Source organism: Cervus elaphus, chromosome 18 (assembly GCF_910594005.1).
Source record: "Cervus elaphus chromosome 18, mCerEla1.1, whole genome shotgun sequence".
NCBI lineage: Eukaryota > Metazoa > Chordata > Mammalia > Artiodactyla > Cervidae > Cervus > Cervus elaphus.
The window spans coordinates 101,398,023-101,411,368 of NC_057832.1; the positions used below are offsets into that span (position 1 = coordinate 101,398,023).

Consider the following 13,346-nt stretch of genomic DNA (forward strand, 5'->3'; position numbering starts at 1 on the left):
ATGGCTTCTGTGCTTTCAGTACCAACATTGTTGCCCGATTAGTAAACCCTTTGAAAGCTATTATTTTTACCATCTTAAGTAGGCTTTGATAAATATTTTTTCTGGTTCTTTTCTTGAAAGTTCAGAATTAGACCTGGTTTCATCTTTTGGTATCTTTTATCGTCATGAAATAATATGCCAGTATATATATCTGTATATCTTCATCTCTTTAATATCTTTCTGCTATATACTTTGTGACCTCTGGCAAGTTATTACAATTGACCAGGCTTCAGCTTTGCCATTTAATAGTAGAATTAGTAATAATAATACTAATGAATAGGGTTAGTACAATGCTAAGTTATGCTTAATATGTTTAGTTAATGTTTAAAATGCTCACTTCAGGTTAGTAATTGTCACTTATTATTTCCTAAAGAAATAACTAACCAGATCCCTTTTTTTCATACCTTCTCTTGTGTTCCAGTAGTACCGTGAACAGGAAGCTATTCGTCTTTGCCTAAAACACTTTAGACAACATAACTATACAGAAGCCTTTGAATCACTGCAAAAGAAAACCAAGATTGCCCTGGAACATCCAATGTTAACAGATCTGCATGATAAATTGGTATTGAAGGGTGATTTTGATGCTTGTGAAGAATTGATTGAAAAAGCTGTAAATGGTATGTCATAAACATATAACTTAGATTGGTTATTAGGGTGATTTTTAAGTATATACAAGAAACAGGTTTTTGTTTTTGTGTTTTAAAGAATATAAGTTTATGTCAGTTCTTAGTTTCCTTTTCTTCTTTCCCTTCTCCTCCCCTATCTTTTTACTCAGAAGATTTAGCTCCTTGAGTTAGGGACTTCTTTTCTGTAAGACAGGTCCATAACGTGATACTGAAACTTGAAAAATAAGCAAGTAACATACTTGAACTCACATATCTAAATTTAAATTGTCATCTTGGAAAACCATGTACTTACAGATGCTAACATTGACCAGCACTGAGCGACTTAGAAAACTTCTTTTAATGTTACCTTCAGTACCAGTGACCTATTCCTTTACATATTTTTGTTGATAACAAGTTGTCATTTTTTTAATAGTGTAATTTGGGGCTTTCCTGGTGGCTCAGATGGTTAAGAATCTGCCTCCCAACACAGGAGACCCAGGTTTAATCTCTGGGTCAGGAAGATATCCTGGAGAAGGAAATGGCAACCCCACTCCAGTATTCTTGCCTGGAGAATTCCATGTACAGAGGAGCCTGGCAGACTACAGTCCATGGGGTTGCAAAGAGTCGGACACCACTGAGCAAATGATACACACACACACACACACACACAGTTTGGGGCTGGGGAGTGCTTGGATAAGCCAGAAAATTTTATTAGTATACAGTTAATAATGATATAGTTGATGATGAAGAGATTTGTGTTGGAAACATTGTCTGTGTGATGTGAATGCTACATAATTGCTAATTTTCTTGGGTAGCCTGTGATCTGCCTCTGAAGGAAATAGGAATGTTAGAACATAATATTGTTGCAGAAAGGAGAACCCCTTCCAGGGCCTGAGAGTGGGCTCTTGTGTAACATGGAAAATGAACTGTCCCAGGAGACACATGTGCCAGCAGAGCAAGAGACTTTATTGGGAAGGGGCGCCCAGGCAGAGAGCAGTAGGATAAGGGAACCCAGGAGAACTGCTCTGCCACTTGGCTCACAGTCTCAGGTTTTATTGTGATGAGATTAGTTTCTGGGTTGTCTCTGGCTGATCATTTCGACTCAAGAGTCCTTCCTGAGGGCACTCGCATTGCTCAGCCAAGATAGATGCCAGTGAGGACTCTGGGAGATGGTGGGACACATGGTGTCTCCTTTTGACCTTTCCCGAACTCTTCCGAGAAAGAGCTTATTAATTCCATGTTCTTTACTAGGATCTCCTGTTGTAAAATAACTCATGCAGATGGTTACTATGGTGCCTGACCAGGGTGTGTGTTTCCCCTAAAGGATATAATCTCCCAAGGTAATTGTTTTGGAGGAGGATACCAATTAAATATTTAAAATCTTGTGTTTTGTTATTTAAGGAACTCTGTTCTTATTGTATAGAGTAGCATGCTTTTAAAAAATTTAGCTGTCATAGTAACAGAGTACAGAGTAGGTGCTTGTATTATAATAAAAAATAAGTATTTGGTCTTTTCTGTTTCCTGGCACACAACTCCTAAAACCCTTAGGATCTGCAGAGTGATAAGTGTCTTTTGTATGCTGAGATGACTGGTGCTGAATTCCCTAGGTAACTTCAGATCTCCATAAAGATCAGCCCCATCCCTGATCTCTGGGGAGAGAAGCCGAGTCAAAGATGGTGTTCAGTCACCTAAAATCATGTTTTAATCAGTCATGCCCGCCTAATGGTATCTCCCCAGAAGCCCAGAACAGTGGGGCTCAGATAACTTCAGTTTGATGAACACATTGAGGTGCTAGGGGGTGTGACTTGAAGGGTACGGAAGGTACACAAAAACACACTTCCAGTCACACACACGCATGGAAGCTACACACACTTCCAGTCATACACACACAGACACACACACACAGACACACACACCCCCCCCCCATACCTTGCCTTACATTTTTCTTCCATTTGGCTGTTTCAGATTTGAATCCTTTATAATAAACCAGTGATAGTAACTAAAGTGCTTTCCTAAATTATGTGATTACTCTAGACTCATTGACTCTGAAGGGTGCTGTGGGAAACCCCAATTTACAGCTGATAGGTCACAAGTACCAGTGGCATGGAATTTATGATTGGAATTTGAAGTGAGGATAATCTTGTCAGACTGAGTCGTTTAACTTATGAGTTCTGACACTAACTCCAGGCAGATACTCTCAGAATTGAGTTGAATCTCTGTTGGATACCAAGTTGGAGTCAGAGAATTGGAGAAATGGTTGGTGTAAGGAGAAAACCCACACATTTGGAGTCAGGAGCACTGAGTGAAAAAGCTTAATGCTCAGTATAAAACTTGTGAAATGATGCAGAATTATATAGAAAATAGAAATCCTATTCCTTAATAGAAACAAAGAATAATAAACTTTTTTGGTGCTCTTTTCATCTATTTTAATCTTATCACTATCTTTCATTATGATTAGGCACTCACTTGTCAGATTTGTTGTTCTTGTTCAGTCACTCAGTCGTGTCCGACTCTTTGCAGCCCCATGGACTGCAGCACGCCAGGCCTCCCTGTCCATCACCAGCTCCTGGAGCTTGCTCAAACTCATGTCCATTGAGTTGGTGATGCCATCCAACCACCTCATCCTCTCGTCCCCTTCTTCTCCTGCCTTCAATCTTTCCCAGCATCAGGGTCTTTTCCAAGGAGTCAGCTCTTCACATCAGGTAGCCAAAGTATTGGAGCTTCAGCTTCAGCATCAGTCCTTCCAATGAATATTCAGACTGATATCCTTTAGGATTTGGTTGAATATTTTACAGTTAGAGAAACAGAACCAGTGCCTTCTTTGAGTTTATAAATTTAAAGTTAAGTTAAAATGAATTGCTCCCAACTCCACCTTATAATAATAACAAACCTGCCTCTCATCCTTATGCATTGTTACTGTTTATCTAAGTGATGATGATACTTTCAAATAAATGATTACTGTGTTTAAATAGAATATACTTTGGAGTATATACAAATGGAACATATGTAATAATCTTTTACAATCAAAATGTCAGTAATGAAAGTATATACGTATATGTGTGTGTGTATATATATATGTATGTATACCATTTCTGAGAATGAATGTATGTTTTTTTAACTTTATAGATGAAGGCACAAGTAACTTTATGTTCTAAGTCTTTTTATGGCATTTAATATTTTGGTAAGGTAAACAACAGACCCACCAGCAATTTTATATAATTAGCTAAAAACAGGTTTTAGAACTGCCTGTTTAGCAATAGACTCACTTAAAAGAAGTTGTTAAAACCACGTGTAACTCTGCTACAGCAGACAGTTAACTTATCCTCTGACTCTAGGAAGGAACCAAGTGTAGGGAAATTGGTGGTAACTATGCTTGAGACTAATAGCTAAGTCACGCTTTTACTCTTCACTGGCCTGGAGCAGTGTTTAGTTAATAAACATTCCTTCCAGGGTTATTCAGTTTGCTGCTGACTTCACTGATGATGATTTGTTGGACAAATAAGGAAGTAAACACTGCAGTTTTTTGGCTTGTGCTCCATTAAAAACATAGTAGAGAAGGGTAAGAAGTTCCTGCCTGATCATAAGAAAGTCTAGGGAATCCATAGCATTTTTCAGACTTCTTATGGTGGAGGAAACAAAAACTACTTTTAGTGTATTTGATGTATTAGTATGCTCTTCTTCAGGTATAGTCTGTATTTTAAGAAAATGTTGGGCTGTATTTATTTCCTTAATAGACTTCCTATTTGCCTAGAAACTTCCCTTTTTGTTGTTCAGTCACTCAGTCACGTCCGACTCTTTGCGACCCCATGGACTGCAGCATGCCAGGCTTCCCTGTCCTTCACAACTCCCAGAGCTTGCTCAAACTCAGGTCCTTTGAGTTGGTGATGCCATCCAATCATCTCGTCCTCTGTTGTCCCCTTCTCTTCGTGCCTTCAATCTTTCCCAGCATCAGGATCTTTTCCTGTGAGTTCGCTCTTTGCATTAGGTGGCCAAAATATTGGAGCTTCAGCTTCAGCATCAGTCCTTCTAATGAATATTCAGGACTGATTTCCTTTAGGATTGACTGGTTTGATCTCCCGTATTTTATAGAGTCTTATGCCTATATAAATATGGATAGGGTAGTATCTCCATATTTCATGCTTTCATGACATACCTAAGTCGTCTTACTTTTTTTGATATTTCTAGGCTGTGTGGTTCATCTGTGAGTTTTTTCAAATTGTTGCAAATCTCCAAAAAATATTCTAATATATTTATTGGAAAAAATCCACATATAGGTGGACATGTGTAGTTCAAACTTGTCTTGTTCAAGTGTCATCTGTACTTAGGTATAATGACACATTTTTCTTTGCAGCCCTGATGCCCTTTTCCCCCTTGTGTTTAATCTCCACCAAGATCTTTAGTAAAAGATTACTGTGGCATAATTATAGCGGAGATGGCTTCCCTCATAGCTCAGTCGGTAAAGAATCTGCCTGCAATGCAGCAGACCCGGCATTGATCCCTGGGTCAGGACAATCACCTGGAGAAGGAAATGGCAATCCACTCAAGTATTCTTGCCTGGAGAATCCCATGGACAGAGAAGCCTGGCAGGTTATAGTACATAGGGTCTCAAAGAGCCAGACAGGACTTAACGACTAAACCGCCATTATAGTGGATACCCCTGTGTAGTTCATGATCCCAGAAGAAATGCTTTTTACATTTCATTGTTAAATGTACTTTTGATCTGGTGTTTTTGAAGATTCTGTATCAGATACCATGATTGCCAAGAGTTTGTATCATAAATGGTTATTGAATTTTGCCATTTTTTCTCTACCTTTTGTGATATGATTTTCCTACTCTATTAATGTGTGGAATCATACTAATTGATTTCTAATGTTAAACCTCACATATACTTAACTTTATCATGTGTTTTTTTGGTATATTTTGGGTTTAGATTGACTAATGCTTTGTTAGAATTCTTTCAACTATTTGTATTAATAAGGTTGGACTTTTAGCTTTTCTTTCTCTTAACTTCCTCTTCAGGTTTAATATCATTATTAGACTAATTCACATAAAATGTTTAGGATTTAACCTTCCTGTTTTCTGAATAAATGTAAGATGTGAATTATTTTTTTCTCAGATGTTTGGTTGAATTTACCATTGAAGTATCTGTGCTTGAGATTTACTTGCAGGAATAGTTTTAGGTTACCAATTCAGTTTCTTTAAACTTTATAGGACTGTTCAGAGTCATTTGGTTGGTTGATTGATGTTTAAAAAGATCACCTAAAATTTCAAACTTACTAGCATGAAACTGTACCTAATACCCCCCTATTATCTGTTTAATGTTTGTAGGATTTTTTAAATGTGTTAATATTTATTATTTATGAATTATTTCTCCCTCCCCAATTCATTATTTTTACCATAAGTTTATCTTTTGAGAGAACCAACTTCTGGTTTGTTGATTCTTTATGTTAACTTTTATGTCCTTCACTTATACTCTGTGTTTAATATTTTCTTCTTTTTCTCTTTGAGATTAATATGCTTTTTATAATTTACTGAGATGGATACTTAGCTTTTTAATTTCAGAGTTTGTTATTTTCCTGTATTTGCATTTAAGGACATGCATTTCCCTCTTCTTATTTTTCAATTGTGCTATGAAGTGTTTTCATTTTTATCCAGTTCAGTAATTTCATTAGGAAATGATACTACCCTTTTGTGAGTCATAGTTATGTAAGAAATATAGTTTTTAATTTCCAAATACATAAAGGTTTTCTGGCTCTTTTCCTTGTTACTGCTATCTGACTAAATGCATAGTGGTCAAAGTCGTATTTTGTGCATTCCAATTCTTCAGAATTTGAGAAGACTTACCATATTGCCTGTTTTGTTCAATTTTTATAAACATATTATGTGTACTTGGACAAAATCCAGTTCTTTAGTTGTTGGTGCAGTGTTTTATCTAAGTCCAGTTAGTCCAGTTTGCTTATCATGTTGTATGAGTCTGCTTTCCTAGTAAGGTTTTCTGTCTGAATCTCTCAATTACTAAGAAAAATGTGTTAACACTTCCAACTATGATTATGGAATTCTCTCTTCATATAATTCTGTCAGCTTTTGCTTGGTATATTTTGAAGCTACATTCTAGATGCACAGAAATTTTGAATTTTGGATGAAAGCTTTTCTATTAAAGTATATTTTTATCTTTAGTAATGTTTTTACCTTAAGGCATAGATTGTCTTACATTAATATAACTGCATTTATTTGGTAAGTGTTTATACAACATGGGCTTCCCTGGTGGCTCAGAGGTTAAAACGTCTGCCTGCAATGCGGGAGACCTGGGTTTGATCCCTGGGTCAGGAAGATCCCCTGGAGAAGGAAATGGCAACCCACTCCAGTATTCTTGCCTGGAAAATCCCATGGATGGAGGAGCCTGGTGGGCTACAGTCCACGGGTTCGCAAGGAGTTGGCATATCTATCTCCATGTTTTAATTTCAAGCTTTCTGTATCCTTTTTTCAAAGATGTATCTCCTGTAAATGTAGTTGTTGTTGTTGTTGTTGTTTTTAATCTGTCTTCTTATGATTTGAACATTAATTTACTTACTTGATTGAATTACTGGTAAATATATGAGTTTAATCCTACCATTTTACTGAAAAATTTCGTCATGTCCTTTATTTATTCTTTTTGGTTCTTGTCTCTTATTTTTTTAAACAAAGTAATGCAGCCTGTTTATATTTTTTTACAGTGAGTCTGTAAATGACTACAAATATAAATACTTAACAAAATTTATCAGTACAAGAACGTAATAGATTTTCAACTCCCATCTACTTATATTCCAGCTCATATATTATTGTTCCTTATTTTCATACCATGTTCAAAGATCCTAGAAGACATTACTAATCTTGATTTTATAGTATCCATTAATTTTATCAAATTTTACTGATTTTTTTGCTGTTCCTTGCTATTTGAATTGCATCCTTTAGAATTTCTTCTAATGAAGATTAACTCTCAGTTTTTGTTTGCTTGAAAATTCGCCTCTTTTCTCAAAAGATATTTTACTGGGTATAGAATTCTAGAGAAAACGGCAACCCACTCCAGTATTCTTGCCTGGAAAATTCCATGGACAGAGAAGCCTGGTGGGTTGTGGTCCATGGGGTCCCAAAGAGTCAGACATGACTGAGTGACTAACATTTAACTTACATAGAATTCTAGATTGACAGTTATTTTCTTCAAGTACATTTTGGGTATCATTTCACTATTATCAATTTTCATTATTGGCAGTTTCAACTATTGCTTTTTTAGATGCAATCTGTCTTTTTTCCTGTGGCTGTTTAAATTTACAAATATGTTAGCTATACCTTTGCTTTAGGTTATTTTATAATTGTATAAATAGGGCAACTCCAGTGTGGTGACCCTGTTAATTATTATGTATTTTGGTTTTCTTTCAGTTAAAGGTACATTGCCTGTCTGTCTTTCATTTCTTTCATTTTCTCATTTTAATTGCACATTTATGTTTAATTTTTTAAGCTTCTCTAATATCTTTATCTCATTTCCATTACTATATTGTTAATGTTTTCTTTCTTTCTTTGATCTTCATTTCAGTTATGTATTCTTTTCCTTCCTTTTTTCTGTCAACTCTGACATTCATGTTTTATTTACCTTTGTTCTCATATCTTAACTCTTCCATATCTCTGTTTTCTGTTTGTATCTCTAATTGTGCTAATAATGTATAAGAGAGTTTCTTACTTTTGTATATTCATATAAAAGTATTTGGCCATTTTTGTCTATTACATGACTACATTTTGATGTTGAATCAGATTTTTTTGCCACTTCAAAATTTTTTCTTCCTTTTCCTTTTTATATCTTCATAAAAATCCTGAATTGCTTGTTTTTGATTTTGTTAATCTTTGAATGAAATAAATTTTTCCTATTTTAAATAGGCTCTTAGGACTGTGTTCTGGAACAGCAAGATTTTTTCTTGCGGTATTGCTTTTCTCTTGGGATACTGTTTCTTCTCAACAGTACTCCTAATGCAAAAATCTCTTTTTTTTCCCACCAGACTGCTTCCTGAAACATGACTTGTTTCCCTAACTCCTGTTCATTCATGTCTTTTTTTTTTAATTAGTTTTTGTTAGTGTATAGTTGCTTTACAATGTTGTGTTCGTTTCTGCTGTACAGAGAATTGAATCAGCTATTTGTGTGTGTGATTTGTTCAGTCATGTTCAACTCTTTGCCATCCCACGGACTGTAGCCCACCAGGCTTCTCTGTCCATGAACTTCTCCAGGTAAGAATACTGGAGTGAGGTATCTGTTCCCTTCTTCAGAGGATCTTCCTGACCCAGGGATTGAACCTGAGTCTCCTGCATCACTGGCACATTCTTTACCATCTGAACCATCAGGGCCTTTGTACTTTTGTTTGTGCTGTATTTGCCCTCCCTGATTACTTTACCTTTTTTTCACTGTTTGCTTCCAACTCATTCTTCAAGGCTAGCTCTTTCAAGCTAGTTTTTCAGAATTATTCCTATACTTCAGTTGCTCTTCCATCTCTTAATTTCTGTTTGCCTTTATGCCATGTTTCTTATTTTGTGTATAAAAAATTATTAGTTTTCTGCTACATATAGTTCCAAATATTATATCATTTTTATAACTGTCATGTTTTCAAAGGCAAATATGCCATCTACTGTAATAAATACTATGTTGTTGTTTAGTCGCTCAGTTGTGTCCAACTCTTTGCAACCCCATGGACTTCAGCATCCCAGGCTTCCCTGTCCTTCACCATCTCCTCGAGCTTGCTCAAACTCATGTGCATTGAGTTGGTGATGACATCCAACCATCTCGTCCTCTGTCATCCCCTTCTCCTCCTGCCTTCTGTCTTTACCAGCATCAGGATGTTTTCTAATGAGTGGGCTCTTCACATCAGGTGGCCAAAGTATGGGAGCTTCAGCTTCAACCTCAGTCTTTCCAATGAGTATTCAGGGTTGATTTCCTTTATGATTGACTGGTTTGATCTCCTTGCAGTCTAAGGGACTTTCCAGAGTCTTCTCCAAACCATAGTTCAAAAGCATCAATTCTTCGGCACTCAGCCTTCTTTATGGTCCAATTCTCACATCCATACATGACTACTGGAAAAATCATAGCTTTGACTATACAGACCTTTGTCAACAAATTGATGTCTCTTCTTTTTAATACATAATAAATACTATATATGAATTAATTTATTTAATTTTCATACCTACTTTCTAGGCACGTATTGTTATTTCAATTTAATAGATGACATTGATTAAGTAATTTGCCTAAGACAGTGTACTTAGTGAGTGGCAGAGCTAAATTTTAAGTCTGTTCACTTTACCACTGTGCTTTGCCTTCCAAGTAAATATTTACTGGTTTAGTTGCCCCAATATTTATTGTTGTAAAGTAAACTTTTATAAGTCATGTATTTCTCTTGTCAGAATTTGATCAAACTGCTGAAATGCATAATTTTTTTAAAAATCTGTTTTACCCATCCATTATTATTATTGAACTATCAAAAACTTTTTTTATGCTGTACTGTAAGTGAATTTTTAATCTTTAAAAAAATTTCTGTGTTGGTAAAAAATTAGTTTGATTAAAGTTTGAATGTAGGCCCCAATACAGTATTCAGTACTTTTTTTTTAATCTTGGATGAGGTTTGACCATAGTGTTTTCCTTTTGATTGAAATTTCCTTCCTAAGTTTTTTTTTTTTTTCAATCATGTCCTTTTTAAAAGAGTATTAATTCTTAGAGACAGAAACAGCTTGTGCCTGGTTAAGACTTTATGAAATGTGTTTATTATAGTCAAAATCATAGGGAAAAAGTGAGATGGTATTGGGCTGGGAGACTTTCAATAATTTGAGAATTGTTAGCAACTATATCTTAGTGTGATTTCTCCGAAGTCCTATTTTCAGTTCTTTTGGATAGTTTATTCTTGGCAGACCCTTCTGATTTCCTGCTTTAGATTTTTGTCAAAAATAGACATATAGGAATATTAGCAACTGCCTGATTTCTTAAAATATGAAAATAATCTTTTAAGCTTAAGTAGTTCTTGGACATTTAAATGCTGTCCTTTTTTTGTTTTGGGGACTTTTAAAATAGTATAACAGCTGTTTTCATACTTTTGTAGATGAGAATGTCATTGTTTCAGTAGAAAGCTCAGTTGTTTGCGTTCAATCATTTAGAATATATACAAGTAAATATACCAGACAAAAGGCTTATTAACTAAGCAAGACCTTTCTAGAATTAGAAATATGGGAAACATAGGGAAATTATTTGGGCAGCAGAGGTGTAAACTTCATTTGTTATTAGATCTTGAAAGGAGTTCTTTAACATTAAAACAAGGAACTGAAAGCAATATATTTTGAAAAAATCTTTACCCTGCCTTTTTGTTTTTTTCTTTTTTTTTAATGTGGGATCTTAGTTCCCTGAACAGGGATCGAATGTATGCCTCCCATAGTGGAAGAGTGATATCTTAATCACTGGACGGCCAGGGAAGTCCCATCTTTACCGTGCTTTAATAATGTTTGTAGCATTTTTATTCATCTCAAGTATTTCAAGCTTATGACTGTTTTTAATTTTAACTTATTCTATTAAAAAATAAAGTCTCTTTAGCATGTCTCCTATGGGTTTGAAATGACTGTTCACCAAGAAACAGTATATTAATAAACTTTATATTACTATTCTTCTTTTTGAGGACATGAAAGAAGATTCTTAAGCATGTTATTTCACTGAAAATAGCTACCAAATATAATTTGCTTCAGATCTGATCTGGACTATTTAATGATAACCCAGTTTCTCTGGCAGTAGGCAATAATATGTATTCTAATAGATTAAATGAGGGTAATCTTTAATTTATCATGTTTCTCTGCAAAATGCAATATTTTAAGTAATTTTAAAATTTTGAGTCATGAGATAGTGTATATTACAAAATGAAAGTACCAAGAATTTAGAGTTGAGTGTGGAGAGCTATGAGAGAGCTGGAATTATGTTTCTAGTTTTTATGTCTTATGGTAAGCCATGATTTCTCCAAAAGAGGTGTTGTGGGTTGGTTTGGTTTGGTTTGGTTTTAGTTTTAGTTTTTGGTAGAACAGTTATCAAACTAGCCATTTGTTTTCTGGAACAACTTCCAACTGACATGAATACTTCAGATAAGAAAGTGATCTGGAGTAGTGGCAAACCAGTGTTGCAGAGAGAAAATGAAACATAAGTAAACTTGAGCCTCAGTGTCCAATAGGTCTTTTATTTAAGAGTGAGATTACATTTTTTCCTTTAAATTGTAATTAATGTGACATATTTCAACTGTTCTCTCCCTCTTTTATTAGAATATTTAATAATGCAGTAGAATGATCTGGTGTGGTGAGTTATGTTTCCCAGACTTTTGCTTTTTTACAAGTGTTATTGAATAGGTACATTTTGTTGTGTCTTTTACTATAGTGTTTAATCTTAGAGTATAATTTAAAAACTATTATTTGTGTTAGTTATATGTATGTGTTTATTTTTATCTACATGCTCTCTATAAAGAGCTGAAAATACTTTAGACTTTGGAATTGGGCTTTTTACCTTTTTGTTTAGAGTCTTTGGGCTTGTTAATTTCTCTGAACCTTAATTTTCTAAACTTTGCAATAATTAGTAATAACCATTGCATAGATTTATTTTACGGAGTAAATGAGTTAACCTTTCTGGTGTCTTGCACACAGTAAGTATGCAATAAAAGTCAACTCTTCTTTGGTAAGATCTTTTTAAAGAGTTGCTTCCAGGTTTGATATTGAAGTAACTTTCTTCAGGTTTTCTGATAGTCTCCAAGAAGGAGTAAGAGTTACCAAAGAGAACTGTGTGACCTTTAGACTAGTGAAGAGGAAAGGGATTTATTTGAGACAGAGGGAGGCAAATTAAAAAGTTCCCCAAACAATGTTTTTTAAATATTTGCTTGACTGCTTTGCAAGATGGTGTGACTTGTCAGGGAGCCATTATGTACTAGAAATTGACTTCATTAGAAGTAGGAGTTTTATGAACAGTTTGTTGGAATGTGAGGAACTTAGTAACAATAAGATGACTCAAAGGAAATGTCAACCATGTGGCTCGGAAAGTCCCTCCACCTCTTGCTGTTTTTCCATTCTAAGCATTTATTATATACTGAGCATCTCTGATGTTACACTGTTAACTGTCATTATTCAAAAGAAGGTTAACTGTATCTATCTAGAGGAAAATCATCATAATTTCTAATTTTAAGTTTGGAGTACTTAATATTTAAATTTTGGAAGTAAGTTCCTCTGCATGCCTGAGTATAAATCCTTTGTGTATACTTAGGTCTCTTTGTCCTTGTTAAAACAAGCTAATGTCAATGTACAAAGCACTGCTTGTAGAAACTGAATGTGTCTAGTGAGCCTTGAAGAAGAGATGTTTCAGGGGTAACAAAGTATATGTGAAAATGGTTTATATTGGTAATAACAGTATGTTGCAAAATTCTCCCTAAGTTATGAGGGAAAACCCTGTATCTAGTTGTTTTGTGGCTTTTCTTCTGATAGTAATAGCACTCAATGCAAAAAAAAAAAAAAATTGGGAAAACAAATAAATACAAAGGCAAAAACTAAAATCAAAATTATCCTACTCCTGCTAACCAAAGAAAGTCACTTTTAAGTTTTAGATGTATGTCAATTTGTGTTTTTCTGTGTATGATATTTACAAATTAATTTTACAAAAATTGCATAATGTTTTGAGAATTG

General features: G+C 34.8%; 1 protein-coding gene across 5 annotated transcripts in view; it reads left to right on the plus strand.

Moving 5' to 3' along the window:
- Positions 1-13,346, plus strand: part of MKLN1 (muskelin 1) — a 383,297-nt gene that overhangs the window by 278,744 nt on the left and 91,207 nt on the right. For 4 of the 5 annotated variants that reach the window (XM_043872031.1, XM_043872033.1, XM_043872030.1 and 1 more), the window contains one exon: positions 464-656. In XM_043872031.1, the coding sequence (XP_043727966.1) occupies positions 464-656 (193 nt within the window). Of the gene's footprint in view, positions 1-460; positions 657-13,346 lie in introns of all 5 variants that reach the window. The other variant, XM_043872035.1, reaches the window with a different exon arrangement.